Source organism: Salmo salar, chromosome 04 (assembly GCF_965601325.2).
Source record: "Salmo salar chromosome 04, fSalSal1, whole genome shotgun sequence".
Classification (NCBI taxonomy): domain Eukaryota; kingdom Metazoa; phylum Chordata; class Actinopteri; order Salmoniformes; family Salmonidae; genus Salmo; species Salmo salar.
Window position 1 is genome coordinate 37,531,607 of NC_138294.1, and position 26,298 is coordinate 37,557,904.

Sequence of the window (26,298 nt, forward strand, 5' to 3'; positions counted from 1 at the left end):
TCTGTCGCGCCCTCCCTCTCTCTCTGTCGCGCCCTCCCTCTCTCTCTGTCGCGCCCTCCCTCTCTCTCTGTCGCGCCCTCCCTCTCTCTCTGTCGCGCCCTCTCTCTGTCGCGCCCTCTCTCTGTCGCGCCCTCCCTCTCTCTCTGTCGCGCCCTCCCTGTCTCTCTGTCGCGCCCTCCCTCTCTCTCTGTCGCGCCCTCCCTCGCTCTGTCGCGCCCTCCCTCGCTCTGTCGCGCCCTCCCTCTCTGTCGCGCCCTCCCTCTCTCTGTCGCGCCCTCCCTCTCTCTGTCGCGCCCTCCCTCTCTCTGTCGCGCCCTCCCTCTCTCTGTCGCGCCCTCCCTCTCTCTCTCTCTCTGTCGCGCCCTCCCTCTCTCTCTCTCTCGCGCCCTCCCTCTCTCTCTCTCGCCCTCCCTCTCTCTCTCTCTGTCTCGCCCTCCCTCTCTCTCTCTCTGTCGCGCCCTCCCTCTCTCTCTGTCGCGCCCTCCCTCTCTCTCTGTCGCGCCCTCCCTCTCTCTCTGTCGCGCCCTCCCTCTCTCTCTGTCGCGCCCTCCCTCTCTCTCTGTCGCGCCCTCCCTCTCTCTCTGTCGCGCCCTCCCTCTCTCTCTGTCGCGCCCTCCCTCTCTCTCTGTCGCGCCCTCTCTCTCTGTCGCGCCCTCCCTCTCTCTCTGTCGCGCCCTCCCTCGCTCTGTCGCGCCCTCCCTCTCTCTGTCGCGCCCTCCCTCTCTCTGTCGCGCCCTCCCTCTCTCTGTCGCGCCCTCCCTCTCTCTCTCTCTCTCTCTCGCGCCCTCCCTCTCTCTCTCTCTCTCTCGCGCCCTCCCTCTCTCTCTCTCTGTCGCCCTCCCTCTCTCTCTCTCTGTCGCGCCCTCCCTCTCTCTCTCTGTCGCGCCCTCCCTCTCTCTCTCTGTCGCGCCCTCCCTCTCTCTCTCTGTCGCGCCCTCCCTCTCTCTCTGTCGCGCCCTCCCTCTCTCTCTCTCGCGCCCTCCCTCTCTCTCGCTCTCTGTCGCGCCCTCCCTCTCTCTCGCTCTCTGTCGCGCCCTCCCTCTCTCTCTCTCTGTCGCGCCCTCCCTCTCTCTCTCTCTGTCGCGCCCTCCCTCTCTCTCTCTCTGTCGCGCCCTCCCTCTCTCTCTCTCTGTCGCGCCCTCCCTCTCTCTCTCTCTGTCGCGCCCTCCCTCTCTCTCTCTCTGTCGCGCCCTCCCTCTCTCTCTCTCTGTCGCGCCCTCCCTCTCTCTCTCTCTGTCGCGCCCTCCCTCTCTCTCTCTGTCGCGCCCTCCCTCTCTCTCTCTCTGTCGCGCCCTCCCTCTCTCTCTCTCTGTCGCGCCCTCCCTCTCTCTCTCTCTGTCGCGCCCTCCCTCTCTCTCTCTCTGTCGCGCCCTCCCTCTCTCTCTCTCTGTCGCGCCCTCCCTCTCTCTCTCTCTGTCGCGCCCTCCCTCTCTCTCTCTCTGTCGCGCCCTCCCTCTCTCTCTCTCTGTCGCGCCCTCCCTCTCTCTCTCTCTCTCTCTGTCGCGCCCTCTCTCTCCCTCTCTCTCTGTCGCGCCCTCTCTCTCCCTCTCTCTCTGTCGCGCCCTCTCTCTCCCTCTCTCTCTGTCGCGCCCTCTCTCTCCCTCTCTGTCGCGCCCTCTCTCTCCCTCTCTGTCGCGCCCTCTCTCTCCCTCTCTCTCTGTCGCACCCTCCCTCTCTCTCTGTCGCGCCCTCCCTCTCTCTGTCGCGCCCTCCCTCTCTCTGTCGCGCCCTCCCACTTTCTGTCGCGCCCTCCCTCTCTCTCTCTCTCTCTGTCGCGCCCTCCCTCTCTCTCTCTCGCGCCCTCCCTCTCTGTCGCGCCCTCCCTCTCTCTCTCTCTGTCGCGCCCTCCCTCTCTCTCTCTCTGTCGCGCCCTCCCTCTCTCTGTCGCGCCCTCCCTCTCTCTGTCGCGCCCTCCCTCTCTCTCTCGCGCCCTCCCTCTCTCTGTCGCGCCCTCCCACTCTCTCTCTCTCTCTGTCGCGCCCTCCCTCTCTCTGTCGCACCCTTGCACTCTGTCTCTCTCCCGCACCCTCCCCCTCTCTGTCGCGTCCTGTCCTGTCTCTCAGGCCAGTTTGAGTGTGCTAACAGGGAAGGGTGGTACAGTCACCATGGTGACTGGGTTGAGGACGGTGGTTTGTCCCACCAGCTGTGGGTGGTGGTGGTGGTGGTGATGGTGGTGGGCCAGCATGGTTGTGGGCTTCCCCAGGGACGAGCCACCCTGGCCAGGCACTGCCGCCCCATTGACCTGGGGCACGTTAGCGGTAGCATGGCTAGCCTGGACGTGGGGAAGGGTGTGGTGGGTGAAGGTGTGGGTGATATGCCCCAACACCGTGGGCTGGGAGACCGTCAATCCCTGGGGGTACATGTGGGGGGGCAGGGGACCCCCCAGGTGGGCCACAGGGTGGACGGTGATGTGTCCGATGGGCTGGGCCGTGATTGTCTGGTGGGCGGCGGAGGCTGCTGTGATTGGCTGCGAGATGGAGGAGGCAGGACTAGGGGAGGGAGCGATGTGCGTAAGGTGTTTGTGATTAGCCGGGAGGACGTGATTGACAGCCTGGATGACGGAGGGGTGGGCGATGACTTTGGGTGAGACTTGGACGGTCGGATGGGGGTGAGGTGGGGGGGCGGGGGCGATGGCTTGTGGGTGAGGAGGGGGGGCCAAGAGGGAGGGGCTGGTCAGAACCCCAGAGGAAAGGGTCTTGTGTGTGATGGAGAGGTGAGGAGTGAGGAATGATTTGGCCTGTATAATGGGGAGGGAGAAGGGTGGTGGAGGAGGGGAGAGGTCTTCATCAATGTCCTGGTCAAAGTTGTCTTCCCCTTCTGAAAGAGAGAGAGGGAGAACGATTACTCATACAGCACATATCACTATAAGAACACTGTCTTCCCCTTCTGAAAGAGAGAGAGGGAGAGCGATTCCTCATACAGCACATATCACTATAAGAACACTGTCTTCCCCTTCTGAAAGAGATGGAGAGCGATTCCTCATACAGCACATATCACTATAAGAACACTGTCTTCCCCTTCTGAAAGAGAGAGAGGGAGAGCGATTCCTCATACAGCACATATCACTATAAGAACACATCACACATACTGACATGTATGTCTACACCAGGGTTTCTGTGGCGCTGGACAACGTGACCGGGAAGATTTTAATTTACCGTCCATCTGACAAATTTACCGGACCCATATGCATTGGGTGCGTAACCCATTAGGGCGTCCACTCTCTGTGCTCAGAGTGACAGAAATCACATAACGATTATGGTCATTCATTTTAGAAGAACATGCAACTCCTGTATTGAAGTAGCCAATAAAAAGAGCAGTTCCATATGTGATAGAGATGAAAATCTGTTCAACTTAGATTTGTTGCTAATATGACTAGGATAATGCCTTTGGCTTCTGGACAATGGAAGAAAGTTGATATGAAAACCAATAGAACAGGAGAGAAATGGCATATGAAGTCTTTCATAGGCGGCGAGTCAAAGAGGCTAGGAAGTAGACAAAATTATAAATTTTTACTCCTGTCTATACATAAAATAAATCACCAGAAAGCATGACTTAGCCACAAAGGAATCGAGGATCATTGGCTTTTTAAATTGTTTTCTATAGCTGTGGATTGTTTGAAATCACAAGCTTGTAGGCCTATGCCTATTTGGCATCAAGCTTGTAGGCCTATGTGGGAATACAGCAACAGGCCTCGCTGATTGAGTTGTGGCTGTCAGTGAAAAGGATCTAAGATATGTGTGAAGATAATGTGCCTTGAGTATCATTTCAAATGTTGAGACAAGAAGGGGAGAGGTGTGTGGCGTAGATATCGGCGAGTCTCTCTCCAGAATGGCTGGCTCAGCTGTCTCCTGACAATTCTTGCACATTCATTGTGTCAATTATTTGCCCTTATATCAATTCCCCATTCCATATGTCCCCAGCAGTAAACTTATGCAGGCCTAATGGGGAATTGATCAAAAAGAGAGAAAGGGGGCAGTGTGGCTGAGTAGAGAGATGAATGAACCAGATTTGCCTATAGGCTGCTATGAAGCAAGGTAAGACGTTCCTGGTCAGATTTGCCTGTAGGCTGCTCTTCTATGAAGCAAGGTTAGACATCCCTGGTCAGATTTGCCTATAGGCTGCTATGAAGCAAGGTAAGACGTCCCTGGTCAGATTTGCCTAAAGGCTGCTATGAAGCAAGGTAAGACGTCCCTGGTCAGATTTGCCTATAGGCTGCTATGAAGCAAGGTTGGACGTCCCTGGTCAGATTTGCCTATAGGCTGCTACGAAGCAAGGTAAGATGTTCCTGGTCAGATTTGCCTATAGGCTGCTACGAAGCAAGGTAATATGTTCCTGGTCAGATTTGCCTATAGGGTGCAACGCTATGAAGCAAGGTAAGACGTCCCTGGTCAGATTTGCCTATAGGCTGCTCTTCTATGAAGCAAGGTAAGACGTTCCTGGTCAGATTTGCCTATAGGCTGCTACGAAGCAAGGTAAGATGTTCCTGGTCAGATTTGCCTATAGGCTGCTATGAAGCCAGGTAAGACGTCCCTGGTCAGATTTGCGTATAGGCTGCAACGCTATGAAGCAAGGTAAGACGTCCCTGGACAAATTTGCCTATAGGCTGCTATGAAGCAGGGTAAGACGTTCCTGGTCAGATTTGCCTATAGGCTGCAATGAAGCAAGGTAAGACGTTCCTGGTCAGATTTGCCTATAGGCTGCTATGAAGCAAGGTAAGACGTTCCTGGTCAGATTTGCCAATAGGCTGCTATGAAGCAAGGTAAGACGTCCCTGGTCAGATTTGCCTATAGGCTGCTATGAAGCAAAGTAAGACGTCCCTGGTCAGATTTGCCTATAGGCTGCTATGAAGCAAGGTTAGACGTCCCTGGTCAGATTTGCCTATAGGCTGCTATGCTATGAAGCAAGGTAAGACGTCCCTGGTCAGATTTGCCTATAGGCAGCTATGAAGCAAGGTAAGACGTTCCTGGTCAGATTTGCCTATAGGCTGCTATGCTATGAAGCAAGGTTAGACGTCCCTGGTCAGATTTGCCTATAGGCTGCTATGAAGCAAGGTAAGACGTCCCTGGTCAGATTTGCCTATAGGCTGCACTGCTAGGAAGCAAGGTTAGACGTCCCTGGTCAGATTTGCCTATAGGCTGCTACGAAGCAAGGTAATATGTTCCTGGTCAGATTTGCCTATAGGGTGCAACGCTATGAAGCAAGGTAAGACGTCCCTGGTCAGATTTGCCTATAGGCTGCTCTGCTATGAAGCAAGGTAAGAAGTTCCTGGTCAGATTTGCCTATAGGCTGCTCTGCTATGAAGCAAGGTAAGAAGTTCCTGGTCAGATTTGCCTATAGGCTGCTATGCTATGAAGCAAGGTTAGACGTCCCTGGTCAGATTTGCCTATAGGCTGCTCTGCTATGAAGCAAGGTAAGACGTCCCTGGTCAGATTTGCCTATAGGCTGCTACGAAGCAAGGTAAGATGTTCCTGGTCAGATTTGCCTATAGGCTGCTCTGCTATGAAGCAAGGTAGACGTCCCTGGTCAGATTTGCCTATAGGCTGCTACGAAGCAAGGTAAGATGTTCCTGGTCAGATTTGCCTATAGGCTGCTACGAAGCAAGGTAATATGTTCCTGGTCAGATTTGCCTATAGGGTGCAACGCTATGAAGCAAGGTAAGACGTCCCTGGTCAGATTTGCCTATAGGCTGCTCTTCTATGAAGCAAGGTAAGACGTTCCTGGTCAGATTTGCCTATAGGCTGCTACGAAGCAAGGTAAGATGTTCCTGGTCAGATTTGCCTATAGGCTGCTATGAAGCCAGGTAAGACGTTCCTGGTCAGATTTGCTAATAGGCTGCTATGCTATGAAACAGTAAGACGTCCCTGGTCAGATTTGCCTATAGGCTGCTATGAAGCCAGGTAAGACGTCCCTGGTCAGATTTGCCTATAGGCTGCTATGAAGCAGGGTAAGACAATCCTGGTCAGATTTGCCTATAGGCTGCTATGAAGCAAGGTTAGACGTCCCTGGTCAGATTTGCCTATAGGCAGCTATGCTATGAAGCAAGGTAAGACGTCCCTGGTCAGATTTGCCTATAGGCAGCTATGAAGCAAGGTAAGACGTTCCTGGTCAGATTTGCCTATAGGCAGCTATGAAGCAAGGTAAGACGTCTCTGGTCAGATTTGCCTATACGCAGCTATGAAGCAAGGTGTGACATCCCTGGTCAGATTTGCCTATAGGCTGCTATGAAGCAAGGTAGACGTCCCTGGTCAGATTTGCCTATAGGCAGCTATGAAGCAAGGTAAGACGTCCCTGGTCAGATTTGCCTATACGCAGCTATGAAGCAAGGTAAGACATCCCTGGTCAGATTTGCCTATACGCAGCTATGAAGCAAGGTAAGACATCCCTGGTCAGATTTGCCTATACGCAGCTATGAAGCAAGGTAAGACATCCCTGGTCAGATTTGCCTATAGGCTGCTACGAAGCAAGGTAAGATGTTCCTGGTCAGATTTGCCTATAGGCTGCTATGAAGCCAGGTAAGACGTCCCTGGTCAGATTTGCCTATAGGCTGCAACGCTATGAAGCAAGGTAAGACGTCCCTGGACAAATTTGCCTATAGGCTGCTATGAAGCAGGGTAAGACAATCCTGGTCAGATTTGACTATAGGCTGCTATGAAGCAAGGTTAGACGTCCCTGGTCAGATTTGCCTATAGGCAGCTATGCTATGAAGCAAGGTAAGACGTCCCTGGTCAGATTTGCCTATAGGCAGCTATGAAGCAAGGTAAGACGTTCCTGGTCAGATTTGCCTATAGGCTGCTATGCTATGAAGCAAGGTTAGACGTCCCTGGTCAGATTTGCCTATAGGCTGCTATGCTATGAAGCAAGGTAAGACGTCCCTGGTCAGATTTGCCTATAGGCAGCTATGAAGCAAGGTTAGACGTCCCTGGTCAGATTTGCCTATAGGGTGCAACGCTATGAAGCAAGGTAAGACGTCCCTGGTCAGATTTGCCTATAGGCTGCTCTTCTATGAAGCAAGGTAAGAAGTTCCTGGTCAGATTTGCCTATAGGCTGCTCTGCTATGAAGCAAGGTAAGAAGTTCCTGGTCAGATTTGCCTATAGGCTGCTATGCTATGAAGCAAGGTTAGACGTTCCTGGTCAGATTTGCTAATAGGCTGCTATGCTATGAAGCAAGGTAAGACGTCCCTGGTCAGATTTGCCTATAGGCTGCTCTGCTATGAAGCAAGGTAAGACGTCCCTGGTCAGATTTGCCTATAGGCTGCTACGAAGCAAGGTAAGATGTTCCTGGTCAGATTTGCCTATAGGCTGCTCTGCTATGAAGCAAGGTAGACGTCCCTGGTCAGATTTGCCTATAGGCTGCTACGAAGCAAGGTAAGATGTTCCTGGTCAGATTTGCCTATAGGCTGCTACGAAGCAAGGTAATATGTTCCTGGTCAGATTTGCCTATAGGGTGCAACGCTATGAAGCAAGGTAAGACGTCCCTGGTCAGATTTGCCTATAGGCTGCTCTTCTATGAAGCAAGGTAAGACGTTCCTGGTCAGATTTGCCTATAGGCTGCTACGAAGCAAGGTAAGATGTTCCTGGTCAGATTTGCCTATAGGCTGCTATGAAGCCAGGTAAGACGTTCCTGGTCAGATTTGCCTATAGGCTGCTATGCTATGAAGCAAGGTTAGACGTTCCTGGTCAGATTTGCTAATAGGCTGCTATGCTATGAAACAGTAAGACGTCCCTGGTCAGATTTGCCTATAGGCTGCTATGAAGCCAGGTAAGACGTCCCTGGTCAGATTTGCCTATAGGCTGCAACGCTATGAAGCAAGGTAAGACGTCCCTGGACAAATTTGCCTATAGGCTGCTATGAAGCAGGGTAAGACAATCCTGGTCAGATTTGCCTATAGGCTGCTATGAAGCAAGGTTAGACGTCCCTGGTCAGATTTGCCTATAGGCAGCTATGCTATGAAGCAAGGTAAGACGTCCCTGGTCAGATTTGCCTATAGGCAGCTATGAAGCAAGGTAAGACGTTCCTGGTCAGATTTGCCTATAGGCAGCTATGCAGCAAGGTAAGACGTCTCTGGTCAGATTTGCCTATACGCAGCTATGAAGCAAGGTAAGACATCCCTGGTCAGATTTGCCTATAGGCTGCTATGAAGCAAGGTAGACGTCCCTGGTCAGATTTGCCTATAGGCAGCTATGAAGCAAGGTAAGACGTCCCTGGTCAGATTTGCCTATACGCAGCTATGAAGCAAGGTAAGACATCCCTGGTCAGATTTGCCTATACGCAGCTATGAAGCAAGGTAAGACATCCCTGGTCAGATTTGCCTATACGCAGCTATGAAGCAAGGTAAGACATCCCTGGTCAGATTTGCCTATAGGCTGCTACGAAGCAAGGTAAGATGTTCCTGGTCAGATTTGCCTATAGGCTGCTATGAAGCCAGGTAAGACGTCCCTGGTCAGATTTGCCTATAGGCTGCAACGCTATGAAGCAAGGTAAGACGTCCCTGGACAAATTTGCCTATAGGCTGCTATGAAGCAGGGTAAGACAATCCTGGTCAGATTTGACTATAGGCTGCTATGAAGCAAGGTTAGACGTCCCTGGTCAGATTTGCCTATAGGCAGCTATGCTATGAAGCAAGGTAAGACGTCCCTGGTCAGATTTGCCTATAGGCAGCTATGAAGCAAGGTAAGACGTTCCTGGTCAGATTTGCCTATAGGCTGCTATGCTATGAAGCAAGGTTAGACGTCCCTGGTCAGATTTGCCTATAGGCTGCTATGCTATGAAGCAAGGTAAGACGTCCCTGGTCAGATTTGCCTATAGGCAGCTATGAAGCAAGGTTAGACGTCCCTGGTCAGATTTGCCTATAGGGTGCAACGCTATGAAGCAAGGTAAGACGTCCCTGGTCAGATTTGCCTATAGGCTGCTCTTCTATGAAGCAAGGTAAGACGTTCCTGGTCAGATTTGCCTATAGGCTACTACGAAGCAAGGTAAGATGTTCCTGGTCAGATTTGCCTATAGGCTGCTATGAAGCCAGGTAAGACGTCCCTGGTCAGATTTGCCTATAGGCTGCAACGCTATGAAGCAAGGTAAGACGTCCCTGGACAAATTTGCCTATAGGCTGCTATGAAGCAGGGTAAGACGTTCCTGGTCAGATTTGCCTATAGGCTGCTATGAAGCAAGGTAAGACGTTCCTGGTCAGATTTGCCTATAGGCTGCTATGAAGCAAGGTAAGACGTTCCTGGTCAGATTTGCCTATAGGCAGCTATGAAGCAAGGTACGACGTCCCTGGTCAGATTTGCCTATAGGCTGCTATGCTATGAAGCAAGGTTAGACGTCCCTGGTCAGATTTGCCTATAGGCTGCTATGCTATGAAGCAAGGTAAGACGTCCCTGGTCAGATTTGCCTATAGGCTGCTATGAAGCAAGGTAAGACGTCCCTGGTCAGATTTGCCTATAGGCTGCTCTGCTATGAAGCAAGGTAAGACGTTCCTGGTCAGATTTGCCTATAGGCTGCTCTGCTATGAAGCAAGGTAAGACGTTCCTGGTCAGATTTGCCTATAGGCTGCTCTGCTATGAAGCAAGGTAAGACGTTCCTGGTCAGATTTGCCTATAGGCTGCTATGCTATGAAGCAAGGTAAGACGTCCCTGGTCAGATTTGCCTATAGGCTGCTATGCTATGAAGCAAGGTAAGACGTCCCTGGTCAGATTTGCCTATAGGCTGCTATGCTATGAAGCAAGGTAAGACGTCCCTGGTCAGATTTGCCTATAGGCAGCTATAAAGCAAGGTAAGATGTTCCTGCTCAGATTTGCCTATTGGCTGCTATGAAGCAAGGTAAGACGTCCCTGGTCAGATTTGCCTATAGGCTGCTACGAAGCAAGGTAAGATGTTCCTGGTCAGATTTGCCTATAGGCTGCTCTGCTATGAAGCAAGGTAGACGTCCCTGGTCAGATTTGCATATAGGCTGCTACGAAGCAAGGTAACATGTTCCTGATCAGATTTGCCTATAGGCTGCTACGAAGCAAGGTAATATGTTCCTGGTCAGATTTGCCTATAGGGTGCAACGCTATGAAGCAAGGTAAGACGTCCCTGGTCAGATTTGCCTATAGGCTGCTACGAAGCAAGGTAAGATGTTCCTGGTCAGATTTGCCAATAGGCTGCTATGCTATGAAGCAAGGTTAGACGTTCCTGGTCAGATTTGCCTATAGGCAGCTATGAAGCAAGGTAAGATGTTCCTGCTCAGATTTGCCTATTGGCTGCTATGAAGCAAGGTAAGACGTCCCTGGTCAGATTTGCCTATAGGCTGCTACGAAGCAAGGTAATATGTTCCTGGTCAGATTTGCCTATAGGGTGCTAAGCTATGAAGCAAAGTAAGATGTCCCTGGTCAGATTTGCCTATAGGCTGCTCTTCTATGAAGCAAGGTAAGACGTCCCTGGTCAGATTTGCCTATAGGCTGCTACGAAGCAAGGTAAGATGTTCCTGGTCAGATTTGCCTATAGGCTGCTATGAAGCCAGGTAAGACGTTCCTGGTCAGATTTGCCTATAGGCTGCTATGAAGCAAGGTAAGATGTTCCTGGTCAGATTTGCCTATAGGCTGCTATGCTATGAAGCAAGGTTAGACGTTCCTGGTCAGATTTGCTAATAGGCTGCTATGCTATGAAGCAAGGTAAGACGTCCCTGGACAAATTTGCCTATAGGCTGCTATGAAGCAAGGTAAGACGTTCCTGGTCAGATTTGCTTATAGGCTGCTATGAAGCAAGGTAAGACGTTCCTGGTCAGATTTGCCTATAGGCTGCTATGAAGCAAGGTAAGACGTTCCTGGTCAGATTTGCTAATAGGCTGCTATGCTATGAAGCAAGTTAAGACGTCCCTGGTCAGATTTGCCTATAGGCTGCTCTGCTATGAAGCAAGGTAAGACGTTCCTGGTCAGATTTGCCTATAGGCAGCTATGAAGCAAGGTAAGATGTTCCTGCTCAGATTTGCCTATTGGCTGCTATGAAGCAAGGTAAGACGTCCCTGGTCAGATTTGCCTATTGGCTGCTATGAAGCAAGGTAAGACATTCATGGTCAGATTTGCCTATAGGCTGCTCTGCTATGAAGCAAGGTAAGACGTCCATGGTCAGATTTGCCTATAGGCTGCTACGAAGCAAGGTAATATGTTCCTGGTCAGATTTGCCTATAGGGTGCAACGCTATGAAGCAAGGTAAGACGTCCCTGGTCAGATTTGCCTATAGGCTGCTCTTCTATGAAGCAAGGTAAGACGTCCCTGGTCAGATTTGCCTATAGGCTGCTACGAAGCAAGGTAAGATGTTCCTGGTCAGATTTGCCTATAGGCTGCTATAAAGCAAGGTAAGACGTTCCTGGTCAGATTTGCTAATAGGCTGCTATGCTATGAAGCAAGTTAAGACGTCCCTGGTCAGATTTGCCTATAGGCTGCTCTGCTATGAAGCAAGGTAAGACGTTCCTGGTCAGATTTGCCTATAGGCAGCTATGAAGCAAGGTAAGATGTTCCTGCTCAGATTTGCCTATTGGCTGCTATGAAGCAAGGTAAGACGTCCATGGTCAGATTTGCCTATAGGCTGCTACGAAGCAAGGTAATATGTTCCTGGTCAGATTTGCCTATAGGGTGCAACGCTATGAAGCAAGGTAAGACGTCCCTGGTCAGATTTGCCTATAGGCTGCTCTTCTATGAAGCAAGGTAAGACGTCCCTGGTCAGATTTGCCTATAGGCTGCTACGAAGCAAGGTAAGATGTTCCTGGTCAGATTTGCCTATAGGCTGCTATAAAGCCAGGTAAGACATCCCTGGTCAGATTTGCCTATAGGCTGCAACGCTATGAAGCAAGGTAAGACGTCCCTGGACAAATTTGCCTATAGGCTGCTATGAAGCAAGGTAAGACGTTCCTGGTCAGATTTGCTTATAGGCTGCTATGAAGCAATGTAAGACGTTCCTGGTCAGATTTGCCTATAGGCTGCTATGAAGCAAGGTAAGACGTTCCTGGTCAGATTTGCCTATAGGCTGCTATGAAGCAAGGTAAGACGTTCCTGGTCAGATTTGCCTATAGGCAGCTATGAAGCAAGGTAAGACGTTCCTGGTCAGATTTGCCTATAGGCAGCTATGAAGCAAGGTAAGACGTCCCTGGTCAGATTTGCCTATACGCAGCTATGAAGCAAGGTAAGACATCCCTGGTCAGATTTGCCTATAGGCTGCTATGAAGCAAGGTTAGACGGCCCTGGTTAGATTTGCCTATAGGCTGCTATGCTATGAAGCAAGGTAAGACGTCCCTGGTCAGATTTGCCTATAGGCAGCTATGAAGCAAGGTAAGACGTTCCTGGTCAGATTTGCCTATAGGCTGCTATGCTATGAAGCAAGGTAAGACGTCCCTGGTCAGATTTGCCTATAGGCTGCTATGCTATGAAGCAAGGTAAGACGTTCCTGGTCAGATTTGCCTATAGGCTACTACGAAGCAAGGTAAGATGTTCCTGGTCAGATTTGCCTATAGGCTGCTATGAAGCCAGGTAAGACGTCCCTGGTCAGATTTGCCTATAGGCTGCTATGCTATGAAGCAAGGTAAGACGTCCCTGGTCAGATTTGCCTATAGGCTGCTATGCTATGAAGCAAGGTAAGACGTCCCTGGTCAGATTTGCCTATAGGCTGCTATGCTATGAAGCAAGGTAAGACGTCCCTGGTCAGATTTGCCTATAGGCTGCTATGAAGCAAGGTAAGACGTTCCTGGTCAGATTTGCCTATAGGCTACTACGAAGCAAGGTAAGATGTTCCTGGTCAGATTTGCCTATAGGCTGCTATGCTATGAAGCAAGGTAAGACGTTCCTGGTCAGATTTGCCTATAGGCTACTACGAAGCAAGGTAAGATGTTCCTGGTCAGATTTGCCTATAGGCTGCTATGAAGCCAGGTAAGACGTCCCTGGTCAGATTTGCCTATAGGCTGCTATGCTATGAAGCAAGGTAAGACGTCCCTGGTCAGATTTGCCTATAGGCTGCTATGCTATGAAGCAAGGTAAGACGTCCCTGGTCAGATTTGCCTATAGGCTGCTATGCTATGAAGCAAGGTAAGACGTCCCTGGTCAGATTTGCCTATAGGCTGCTATGAAGCAAGGTAAGACGTTCCTGGTCAGATTTGCCTATAGGCTGCTATGAAGCAAGGTAAGACGTTCCTGGTCAGATTTGCCTATAGGCTGCTACGAAGCAAGGTAAGATGTTCCTGGTCAGATTTGCCTATAGGCTGCTCTGCTATGAAGCAAGGTAGACGTCCCTGGTCAGATTTGCCTATAGGCTGCTACGAAGCAAGGTAACATGTTCCTGGTCAGATTTGCCTATAGGCTGCTATGCTATGAAGCAAGGTTAGACGTTCCTGGTCAGATTTGCTAATAGGCTGCTATGCTATGAAGCAAGGTAAGACGTCCCTGGTCAGATTTGCCTATAGGCTGCTCTGCTATGAAGCAAGGTAAGACGTTCCTGGTCAGATTTGCCTATAGGCAGCTATGAAGCAAGGTAAGATGTTCCTGCTCAGATTTGCCTATTGGCTGCTATGAAGCAAGGTAAGACGTCCCTGGTCAGATTTGCCTATTGGCTGCTATGAAGCAAGGTAAGACGTTCATGGTCAGATTTGCCTATAAGCTGCTCTGCTATGAAGCAAGGTAAGACGTCCCTGGTCAGATTTGCCTATAGGCTGCTACGAAGCAAGGTAAGATGTTCCTGGTCAGATTTGCCTATAGGCTGCTACGAAGCAAGGTAATATGTTCCTGGTCAGATTTGCCTATAGGGTGCAACGCTATGAAGCAAGGTAAGATGTCCCTGGTCAGATTTGCCTATAGGCTGCTCTTCTATGAAGCAAGGTAAGACGTCCCTGGTCAGATTTGCCTATAGGCTGCTACGAAGCAAGGTAAGATGTTCCTGGTCAGATTTGCCTATAGGCTGCTATGAAGCCAGGTAAGACGTTCCTGGTCAGATTTGCCTATAGGCTGCTATGAAGCAAGGTAAGATGTTCCTGGTCAGATTTGCCTATAGGCTGCTATGCTATGAAGCAAGGTTAGACGTTCCTGGTCAGATTTGCTAAGAGGCTGCTATGCTATGAAGCAAGGTAAGAAGTCCCTGGTCAGATTTGCCTATAGGCTGCTCTGCTATGAAGCAAGGTAAGACGTTCCTGGTCAGATTTGCCTATAGGCAGCTATGAAGCAAGGTAAGATGTTCCTGGTCAGATTTGCCAATTGGCTGCTATGAAGCAAGGTAAGACGTCCCTGGTCAGATTTGCCTATTGGCTGCTATGAAGCAAGGTAAGACATTCATGGTCAGATTTGCCTATAGGCTGCTCTGCTATGAAGCAAGGTAAGACGTCCCTGGTCAGATTTGCCTATAGGCTGCTACGAAGCAAGGTAAGATGTTCCTGGTCAGATTTGCCTATAGGCTGCTACGAAGCAAGGTAATATGTTCCTGGTCAGATTTGCCTATAGGGTGCAACGCTATGAAGCAAGGTAAGACGTCCCTGGTCAGATTTGCCTATAGGCTGCTCTTCTATGAAGCAAGGTAAGACGTCCCTGGTCAGATTTGCCTATAGGCTGCTACGAAGCAAGGTAAGATGTTCCTGGTCAGATTTGCCTATAGGCTGCTATGAAGCCAGGTAAGACGTCCCTGGTCAGATTTGCCTATAGGCTGCAACGCTATGAAGCAAGGTAAGACGTCCCTGGACAAATTTGCCTATAGGCTGCTATGAAGCAAGGTAAGACGTTCCTGGTCAGATTTGCCTATAGGCTGCTATGAAGCAAGGTAAGACGTTCCTGGTCAGATTTGCCTATAGGCTGCTATTAAGCAAGGTAAGACGTTCCTGGTCAGATTTGCCTATAGGCTGCTATGAAGCAAGGTAAGACGTTCCTGGTCAGATTTGCCTATAGGCAGCTATGAAGCAAGGTAAGACGTCCCTGGTCAGATTTGCCTATACGCAGCTATGAAGCAAGGTAAGACATCCCTGGTCAGATTTGCCTATAGGCTGCTATGAAGCAAGGTAGACGTCCCTGGTCAGATTTGCCTATAGGCTGCTATGCTATGAAGCAAAGTAAGACGTCCCTGGTCAGATTTGCCTATAGGCTGCTATGAAGCAAGGTTAGACGTCCCTGGTCAGATTTGCCTATAGGCTGCTATGCTATGAAGCAAGGTAAGACGTCCCTGGTCAGATTTGCCTATTGGCTGCTATGAAGCAAGGTAAGACGTTCATGGTCAGATTTGCCTATAAGCTGCTCTGCTATGAAGCAAGGTAAGACGTCCCTGGTCAGATTTGCCTATAGGCTGCTACGAAGCAAGGTAAGATGTTCCTGGTCAGATTTGCCTATAGGCTGCTACGAAGCAAGGTAATATGTTCCTGGTCAGATTTGCCTATAGGGTGCAACGCTATGAAGCAAGGTAAGATGTCCCTGGTCAGATTTGCCTATAGGCTGCTCTTCTATGAAGCAAGGTAAGACGTCCCTGGTCAGATTTGCCTATAGGCTGCTACGAAGCAAGGTAAGATGTTCCTGGTCAGATTTGCCTATAGGCTGCTATGAAGCCAGGTAAGACGTTCCTGGTCAGATTTGCCTATAGGCTGCTATGAAGCAAGGTAAGATGTTCCTGGTCAGATTTGCCTATAGGCTGCTATGCTATGAAGCAAGGTTAGACGTTCCTGGTCAGATTTGCTAAGAGGCTGCTATGCTATGAAGCAAGGTAAGAAGTCCCTGGTCAGATTTGCCTATAGGCTGCTCTGCTATGAAGCAAGGTAAGACGTTCCTGGTCAGATTTGCCTATAGGCAGCTATGAAGCAAGGTAAGATGTTCCTGGTCAGATTTGCCTATTGGCTGCTATGAAGCAAGGTAAGACGTCCCTGGTCAGATTTGCCTATTGGCTGCTATGAAGCAAGGTAAGACATTCATGGTCAGATTTGCCTATAGGCTGCTCTGCTATGAAGCAAGGTAAGACGTCCCTGGTCAGATTTGCCTATAGGCTGCTACGAAGCAAGGTAAGATGTTCCTGGTCAGATTTGCCTATAGGCTGCTACGAAGCAAGGTAATATGTTCCTGGTCAGATTTGCCTATAGGGTGCAACGCTATGAAGCAAGGTAAGACGTCCCTGGTCAGATTTGCCTATAGGCTGCTCTTCTATGAAGCAAGGTAAGACGTCCCTGGTCAGATTTGCCTATAGGCTGCTACGAAGCAAGGTAAGATGTTCCTGGTCAGATTTGCCTATAGGCTGCTATGAAGCCAGGTAAGACGTCCCTGGTCAGATTTGCCTATAGGCTGCAACGCTATGAAGCAAGGTAAGACGTCCCTGGACAAATTTGCCTATAGGCTGCTATGAAGCAAGGTAAGACGTTCCTGGTCAGATTTGCCTATAGGCTGCTATGAAGCAAGGTAAGACGTTCCTGGTCAGATTTGCCTATAGGCTGCTATTAAGCAAGGTAAGACGTTCCTGGTCAGATTTGCCTATAGGCTGCTATGAAGCAAGGTAAGACGTTCCTGGTCAGATTTGCCTATAGGCAGCTATGAAGCAAGGTAAGACGTCCCTGGTCAGATTTGCCTATACGCAGCTATGAAGCAAGGTAAGACATCCCTGGTCAGATTTGCCTATAGGCTGCTATGAAGCAAGGTAGACGTCCCTGGTCAGATTTGCCTATAGGCTGCTATGCTATGAAGCAAAGTAAGACGTCCCTGGTCAGATTTGCCTATAGGCTGCTATGAAGCAAGGTTAGACGTCCCTGGTCAGATTTGCCTATAGGCTGCTATGCTATGAAGCAAGGTAAGACGTCCCTGGTCAGATTTGCCTATAGGCAGCTATGAAGCAAGGTAAGACGTTCCTGGTCAGATTTGCCTATAGGCTGCTATGCTATGAAGCAAGGTTAGACGTCCCTGGTCAGATTTGCCTATAGGCTGCTATGAAGCAAGGTAAGACGTTCCTGGTCAGATTTGCCTATAGGCTGCTAAGAAGCAAGGTAAGACGTTCCTGGTCAGATTTGCCTATAGGCTGCTATGAAGCAAGGTAAGACGTTCCTGGTCAGATTTGCCTATAGGCTGCTATGAAGCAAGGTAAGACGTTCCTGGTCAGATTTGCCTATAGGCTGCTATTAAGCAAGGTAAGACGTTCCTGGTCAGATTTGCCTATAGGCTGCTATGAAGCAAGGTAAGACGTTCCTGGTCAGATTTGCCTATAGGCAGCTATGAAGCAAGGTAAGACGTCCCTGGTCAGATTTGCCTATACGCAGCTATGAAGCAAGGTAAGACATCCCTGGTCAGATTTGCCTATAGGCTGCTATGAAGCAAGGTAGACGTCCCTGGTCAGATTTGCCTATAGGCTGCTATGCTATGAAGCAAAGTAAGACGTCCCTGGTCAGATTTGCCTATAGGCTGCTATGAAGCAAGGTTAGACGTCCCTGGTCAGATTTGCCTATAGGCTGCTATGCTATGAAGCAAGGTAAGACGTCCCTGGTCAGATTTGCCTATAGGCAGCTATGAAGCAAGGTAAGACGTTCCTGGTCAGATTTGCCTATAGGCTGCTATGCTATGAAGCAAGGTTAGACGTCCCTGGTCAGATTTGCCTATAGGCTGCTATGAAGCAAGGTAAGACGTTCCTGGTCAGATTTGCCTATAGGCTGCTAAGAAGCAAGGTAAGACGTTCCTGGTCAGATTTGCCTATAGGCTGCTATGAAGCAAGGTAAGACGTCCCTGGTCAGATTTGCCTATAGGCTGCTATGAAGCAAGGTAAGACGTCCCTGGTCAGATTTGCCTATAGGCTGCTACGAAGCAAGGTAAGATGTTCCTGGTCAGATTTGCCTATAGGCTGCTACGAAGCAAGGTAATATGTTCCTGGTCAGATTTGCCTATAGGGTGCAACGCTATGAAGCAAGGTAGGACGTCCCTGGTCAGATCTGCCTATAGGCTGCTCTTCTATGAAGCAAGGTAAGACGTCCCTGGTCAGATTTGCCTATAGGCTGCTACGAAGCAAGGTAAGATGTTCCTGGTCAGATTTGCCTATAGGCTGCTATGAAGCCAGGTAAGACGTCCCTGGTCAGATTTGCCTATAGGCTGCAACGCTATGAAGCAAGGTAAGACGTCCCTGGACAAATTTGCCTATAGGCTGCTATGAAGCAAGGTAAGACGTTCCTGGTCAGATTTGCCTATAGGCTGCTATGAAGCAAGGTAAGACGTTCCTGGTCAGATTTGCCTATAGGCTGCTATTAAGCAAGGTAAGACGTTCCTGGTCAGATTTGCCTATAGGCTGCTATGAAGCAAGGTAAGACGTTCCTGGTCAGATTTGCCTATAGGCAGCTATGAAGCAAGGTAAGACGTCCCTGGTCAGATTTGCCTATACGCAGCTATGAAGCAAGGTAAGACATCCCTGGTCAGATTTGCCTATAGGCTGCTATGAAGCAAGGTAGACGTCCCTGGTCAGATTTGCCTATAGGCTGCTATGCTATGAAGCAAAGTAAGACGTCCCTGGTCAGATTTGCCTATAGGCTGCTATGAAGCAAGGTTAGACGTCCCTGGTCAGATTTGCCTATAGGCTGCTATGCTATGAAGCAAGGTAAGACGTCCCTGGTCAGATTTGCCTATAGGCAGCTATGAAGCAAGGTAAGACGTTCCTGGTCAGATTTGCCTATAGGCTGCTATGCTATGAAGCAAGGTTAGACGTCCCTGGTCAGATTTGCCTATAGGCTGCTATGAAGCAAGGTAAGACGTTCCTGGTCAGATTTGCCTATAGGCTGCTAAGAAGCAAGGTAAGACGTTCCTGGTCAGATTTGCCTATAGGCTGCTATGAAGCAAGGTAAGACGTCCCTGGTCAGATTTGCCTATAGGCTGCTATGAAGCAAGGTAAGACGTCCCTGGTCAGATTTGCCTATAGGCTGCTACGAAGCAAGGTAAGATGTTCCTGGTCAGATTTGCCTATAGGCTGCTACGAAGCAAGGTAATATGTTCCTGGTCAGATTTGCCTATAGGGTGCAACGCTATGAAGCAAGGTAGGACGTCCCTGGTCAGATCTGCCTATAGGCTGCTCTTCTATGAAGCAAGGTAAGACGTCCCTGGTCAGATTTGCCTATAGGCTGCTACGAAGCAAGGTAAGATGTTCCTGGTCAGATTTGCCTATAGGCTGCTATGAAGCCAGGTAAGACGTCCCTGGTCAGATTTGCCTATAGGCTGCAACGCTATGAAGCAAGGTAAGACGTCCCTGGTCAGATTTGCCTATAGGCTGCTATGAAGCAAGGTAAGACGTTCCTGGTCAGATTTGCCTATAGGCTGCTATGAAGCAAGGTAAGACGTTCCTGGTCAGATTTGCCTATAGGCTGCTATGAAGCAAGGTAAGACGTCCCTGGTCAGATTTGCCTATAGGCTGCTATGAAGCAAGGTAAGACGTTCCTGGTCAGATTTGCCTATAGGCTGCTATGAAGCAAGGTAAGACGTCCCTGGTCAGATTTGCCTATAGGCTGCTATGAAGCAAGGTAAGACGTCCCTGGTCAGATTTGCCTATAGGCTGCTACGAAGCAAGGTAAGATGTTCCTGGTCAGATTTGCCTATAGGCTGCTACGAAGCAAGGTAATATGTTCCTGGTCAGATTTGCCTATAGGGTGCAACGCTATGAAGCAAGGTAGGACGTCCCTGGTCAGATTTGCCTATAGGCTGCTATGCTATGAAGCAAGGTAAGACGTCCCTGGTCAGATTTGCCTATAGGCTGCTATGCTATGAAGCAAGGTTAGACGTCCCTGGTCAGATTTGCCTATAGGCTGCTATGAAGCAAGGTAAGACGTCCCTGGTCAGATTTGCCTATAGGCTGCTATGAAGCAAGGTTAGACGTCCCTGGTCAGATTTGCCTATAGGCTGCTATGCTATGAAGCAAGGTAAGACGTCCCTGGTCAGATTTGCCTATAGGCTGCTATGAAGCAAGGTAAGACGTTCCTGGTCAGATTTGCCTATAGGCTGCTATGAAGCAAGGTAAGACGTTCCTGCTCAGATTTGCCTATAGGCTGCTATGAAGCAAGGTAAGACGTCCCTGGTCAGATTTGCCTATAGGCTGCTATGAAGCAAGGTAAGACGTTCCTGGTCAGATTTGCCTATAGGCTGCTATGAAGCAAGGTAAGACGTCCCTGGTCAGATTTGCCTATAGGCTGCTATGAAGCAAGGTAAGACGTCCCTGGTCAGATTTGCCTATAGGCTGCTACGAAGCAAGGTAAGATGTTCCTGGTCAGATTTGCCTATAGGCTGCTACGAAGCAAGGTAATATGTTCCTGGTCAGATTTGCCTATAGGGTGCAACGCTATGAAGCAAGGTAGGACGTCCCTGGTCAGATTTGCCTATAGGCTGCTCTTCTATGAAGCAAGGTAAGACGTCCCTGGTCAGATTTGCCTATAGGCTGCTACGAAGCAAGGTAAGATGTTCCTGGTCAGATTTGCCTATAGGCTGCTATGAAGCCAGGTAAGACGTCCCTGGTCAGATTTGCCTATAGGCTGCAACGCTATGAAGCAAGGTAAGACGTCCCTGGACAAATTTGCCTATAGGCTGCTATGAAGCAAGGTAAGACGTTCCTGGTCAGATTTGCCTATAGGCTGCTATGAAGCAAGGTAAGACGTTCCTGGTCAGATTTGCCTATAGGCTGCTATGAAGCAAGGTAAGACGTTCCTGGTCAGATTTGCCTATAGGCTGCTATGAAGCAAGGTAAGACGTTCCTGGTCAGATTTGCCTATAGGCTGCTATGAAGCAAGGTAAGACGTCCCTGGTCAGATTTGCCTATACGCAGCTATGAAGCAAGGTAAGACATCCCTGGTCAGATTTGCCTATAGGCTGCTATGAAGCAAGGTAGACGTCCCTGGTCAGATTTGCCTATAGGCTGCTATGCTATGAAGCAAGGTAAGACGTCCCTGGTCAGATTTGCCTATAGGCTGCTATGCTATGAAGCAAGGTTAGACGTCCCTGGTCAGATTTGCCTATAGGCTGCTATGAAGCAAGGTAAGACGTCCCTGGTCAGATTTGCCTATAGGCAGCTATGAAGCAAGGTAAGACGTTCCTGGTCAGATTTGCCTATAGGCTGCTATGCTATGAAGCAAGGTTAGACGTCCCTGGTCAGATTTGCCTATAGGCTGCTATGAAGCAAGGTAAGACGTTCCTGGTCAGATTTGCCTATAGGCTGCTATGAAGCAAGGTAAGACGTTCCTGGTCAGATTTGCCTATAGGCTGCTATGAAGCAAGGTAAGACGTCCCTGGTCAGATTTGCCTATAGGCTGCTATGAAGCAAGGTAAGACGTTCCTGGTCAGATTTGCCTATAGGCTGCTCTGCTATGAAGCAAGGTAAGACGTTCCTGGTCAGATTTGCCTATAGGCTGCTAAGAAGCAAGGTAAGACGTTCCTGGTCAGATTTGCCTATAGGCTGCTATGAAGCAAGGTAAGACGTCCCTGGTCAGATTTGCCTATAGGCTGCTATGAAGCAAGGTAAGACATTCCTGGTCAGATTTGCCTATAGGCTGCTCTGCTATGAAGCAAGGTAAGACGTCCCTGGTCAGATTTGCCTATAGGCTGCTATGAAGCAAGGTAGGACATGCCTTTATAATATGAAGTAAAACAGTCAGGTTTCAAACTATTAAGTAGGCCTGTGTTTTCAGAAAGCATACTGCCTCCAGCTCACATTGTAAAGTGGCGGTGACGCACTGACAGCCTGTTGCCTGCACTTTAATGGTGAATGGGAGGCGCGCTTCAATTCGGCTACCAGTTGACAATAAAAATAGTAGGCCTAGCTTTTTAATTGTTCACCAAAACTTAACACAAGATTGCATTTCAAATTCTTGCGCAATGAACAGGCTTACAAAAGCACACGTTTTCCTTCAGCAGCACCAGCCGAGGAGCTGCAGGAGAAACATCCTGCTCAAAATAGGCACTGTATGCTGTGCACGTGTGACAGTTGTGTTGGATAAATAAGATAGGCTAATGAAAACACACACACAGCAAATTAACCTGTAGACCAGCGTTTCCCAAACTCGGCCCTAGGGACCCCAAGGTGTCCCTGTTTTGGGTTTTGCCCTAACACTACACAGCTGATTAAAATAATCAAAGCTTGATGATTAGCTGATTATTTGAATCAGCTGTGTAGTGCTAGGAGACCCTTTGGGGGTCCCCAGGACCAGGTTTGGGAAATACTGCTATAGACTGATAAGCATGAAGGTCAAATGTGTTTCTAACGGAAACCCTGGTATACACACAGCATGCTTTCTTCTGCAAGTGTGTGTGTCTGTGTGTGTGTACCTGAGGCAGTAGAAGTAGAAGCCTGGTCGTCCTCTGGTTGTACGGTCTGTCTGAGGACCTTGTCTATCTCCATAACGTCCATACACTGACTCAGCTCGTTCTTCAGCTCAGCCAGTCTCTGCTGCGTGGAGATCTTCTCTCTCGCTAGACGCTCCATCTCATGTTCATACTCCTTCTCCTTTCGCTTCAGAGTCTGGGGGACAGGGAGACACACACATAGCATATGTAATACCAACACACTTGTTACACATTACCATAAATTAAACTCATTCACAAAGTCTGAGAAAGGGACAATAACACACTCCTTGCTCATAACACACATGCAAACACACATATCACGTAAACCAATAACAGCTGCCCAAAACTGACCCAACCATGTGTGTGCACTGCAGACAACATGGAGAGAGAAGAATAGTCAACTTATGAGAGGGAGCGAGGGAAAGAAGTGATGGAGGGAGAGAGGTGTGCAGTAGTCATGCAGACAAATGGTCCTCTGACCAAGTTACTGAGTGGTCTGAGGGGCTCCTAAACACAGGCACACGCAACTTACTACTGAGGGGGAGTGAGAGAGGAAGAGAGAGCACAGGGTGGAAAGAAAGAGTTTGAAAAGTTAGAGAACAAGATGGCGGCGATACTAGAGATGGGATAGAGGAGAAGACAGACAGAAAACAAACGAAAAAGGGAGAGAGAGGGACATCACATGATCCGACTACAGGGCACTGAGTTCAGTGAGCAAAGCGGTTTACTCTTAGCAGGCACGTGATGGAGTCCACACGCAAGGTCAGTTTCTCTCCCCACCCCTCCAAATACACTACATTCACTGCTAGCCAGGAACACTCCATTCCGGCTCAACATTCAAAGGGCTCCCATTTCTCTCTGCAGAGGTGTTACTGGAGCTTTGTAAGAGAGATCGGGATTAGCCTATACGCTTGTACCGTCTGTGTGGTTGGTTGTACCATTAATCATATTGATAATCCTATCATGAGACAAATCATTCATTTTTACATTGCATATTCATTCATCAATAACAGCGAAGAAATGAAACAAGTCATTTTGATAGCTATATGTATGATAGCCTTCTCTCAGTGCACTACTGACTATTCATTGACCAACTGGCTCGGTGTCTGGATGCGAGTGTGTTTGTCTAACTGTGTGTATTGGTGGAATTGTGTGTGTTGGTGAACAGACCAGCTCAACACACACACACACACACACACACACACACCTTCCCGATGATGACACACATGGTGGTACAGGAGAGGAAAACGCAGGTTGGTGTGTGTGTGTGTTCATTTGGTCTACTTGCGTCTCCAACACCACGGCAACAGCTGCCACACATAGCCGTTTCCTCGGTAACAACATCCACAAGGGTTTCTGCGGTTGAGCAGGGGAGTGACAGTATATAACGAGGAATCTAATTGGAAGATATAAAGGTGTAATTTCATTTAAAGAGTCATGTAATTGGCTGTTTTCCAGCTTACTGCTCTAGCTGACGTCTCCCCTCTTCCTTAATCTCCCCTTCAATCTCCCCCTCTCCTTTCCTCCATCCCCCACTTCTATATACACTATAAGGCCAAAAGTATGTGGACTGGTCGTCGAACATATCATTCCAAAATCACGGACATTAATATGGAGTTGGTCCGCCTTTGCTGCTATAACATCCTCCACTCTTCTGGGAAGGCTTTCCACTAGATGTTGGAACATTGGAATCAAGTCCCCGCAGCATTCAGCCACGAGCGTTACTGAGGTCGGGCATTGATGTTGGGCGTTTAGGCCTGACTCGCAGTCGGCGTTCCAATTCATCCCAAAGGTGTTCGATGGAGTTGAGGTCAGGGCTCTGTGCAGGCCAGTCAAGTTCTTCCACACCGATCTCAACAAACCCTTTCTGTATGGACCTCGCTTTGTGCACGGGGGCATTGTCATGCTGAAACAGGAAAGGGCCTTCCCCAAACTGTTGCCACAAAGTTGGAAGCACAGAATCGTCTAGAATGTCATTGTATGCTGTAGTGTTAAGATTTCCCTTCACTGGAATTAAGGGGCCTAGCCCGAACCATGAAAAACAGCCCCAGACCATTATTCCTCCTCCACGAAACTTTACAGTTGGCACTATGCATTTGGGCAGGTAGTGTTCTCCTGGCATCCGTCAAACCCAGATTCGTCCGTGGGACGGCCAGATGGTGAAGCGTGATTCATCACTCCAGAGAACGTGTTTCCATTGCTCCAGAGTCCAATGGTAGTGAGCTTTACACCACTCCAGTTGACGCTTGGCATTGCGCATGGTGATCTTAGGCTTGTGTGTGTGGCTGCTAGGACATGGAAACCCATTTCATGAAGCTCCCAGCGAACAGTTTTTGTACTGACGTTGCTTCCTGAGGCAGTTTAGAACTCGGTAGTGAGTGTTGTAACCGAGGACAGACAATGTTTATGCGCTACACACTTCAGCGCTTCTGTTCTGTGAGCTTGTGTGGCCTACCACTTCGCGGCTGAGCCATTGTTGCTCCTAAACGTTTCCACTTCACAATAACAGCACTTACAGTTGACCGGGGCAGCTCTAGCAGGGCAGAAATTTGACAAACTGACTTGTTGGAAAGGTGGCATCCTAAGATGGTGCTGTGTTGAAAGTCACTTCATTATGGCCATTCTACTGCCAGTGTTTGTCTATGGAGATTGCATGGCAGTGTGCTCGATTTTTATACACCTGTCTGCAACGAGTGTGGCTGAAATAGACATCCACTAATAGGAAGCGGTGTCCACATACACTTCATGGCCAAAAGTATCTTCTACCCCCCTCCAAGGTTCCCTCATTCCTTTCCCTCATCTCTCTTTGCTCCCCCTCTCTCTCTCCATCACTAGGATGGAGATCTCCTGTCAATACCCTCCCAGAGATCATTGTTATCAGTGACCAGTGTGCTTCCAGAGATATCATCCTCAAAACAACCACAGCACCTGTTTTTGAAAAGCCTTCGTCATCATGATCCTCATCATCAATCAGCATAATATTTTTCATTTTGTCTGCCCTTGTTAAAAGGAGCAGTGTGCTAGTGTGAGTACAAAGCCTGCAGACTTAACACACAATTCCACAAACACATCCTTGCATAAATTCACTTGCGAAAACACACACACACACACAGAGTAAAGAACTGGACCTCCTGCAGTGTTCTGACCACCTGCCGCCTGTCTCTATGGTTACCAAGTGTTCTAAAGGGCAGAAACAGAGAGGGGGGAGGAGAGAAAGAGAGGAAAAGGGGGAGAGAAAGGGATGTATAACTGGAAAGAGAAAGCATGAGAAGGAAAGAGGGATGACTGTGCGAAAAAGAGAAAGAAACCGAGGTAGACAGAAAGAGAGGGAGGTAGAGACAAAGAGCAGAGCAGCAGCAGAACAGAGTGTTCAGTGTCTCTCTCACTCTGCCGTGAGGGAGGGGCATAGCCAAGCGGGGCAGAGGGAGGGAGGGAGGGTTGACGTCACTGAGCTCACGTTAGCCATGTGCTCTCAACTCACGTGGCCAAGGATCCAGGAAAAGAGAGGGAGGGAGGGAATGAGAGAAAAAGGAAATGGCAGCTTAATTAGAATACAGCTCTAATCGCTATATTTTCCGTGAATTTTGGCTATTAAAGAAAAAAACATTTATTTGAATTGGGAGCGAGGATGAGAAGAAGAAAAGCAAGATAAAAGGCAGAGGGAAAGAAAAAAGGGGACTGCACCACCCTAACATCACACACACACATGTAGCCGACCTGTATGTAACGCAGGGCGCTGCGTAGAACACTGAGGTTGGAGGTTTTCTTCTCATCTACGTTTGGAACGTTCTTCTTCAGCGTATCAAAACAATCCTTCAAGTGAGCTCTTCTGTTCTTCTCCAGCTTGTTGTGCACCTCTCTGGTTCCAGCTCTGCAAAACACAACATCTGAATAAAAACTGACTTCCACACCAATTGTTGGTGTTTGACTACACTGTGCGTGTTTGATTACATGCCATCATGTTTGTGTTCGATGACATTTCATCATGTTTGTGTTCGATTACATGCCATCATGTTTGACTACACTGTGCGTGTT

General features: G+C 49.0%; 1 protein-coding gene across 1 annotated transcript in view; it reads right to left on the reverse strand.

The window, feature by feature from the left end:
- Positions 1-1,871: 1,871 nt before the first annotated feature.
- mntb (MAX network transcriptional repressor b) overlaps positions 1,872-26,298 on the reverse strand; it is a 33,098-nt gene continuing 8,671 nt past the window's right edge. Inside the window, exons 3-5 of the mRNA XM_014195761.3 lie at positions 25,981-26,134; positions 22,246-22,438; positions 1,872-2,817 (exon numbers count right to left, since the gene is read on the reverse strand). Coding sequence (XP_014051236.1) covers positions 2,060-2,817; positions 22,246-22,438; positions 25,981-26,134 — 1,105 coding nt within the window. The 3' untranslated portion in view covers positions 1,872-2,059. The remainder of the gene's footprint in view (positions 2,818-22,245; positions 22,439-25,980; positions 26,135-26,298) is intronic.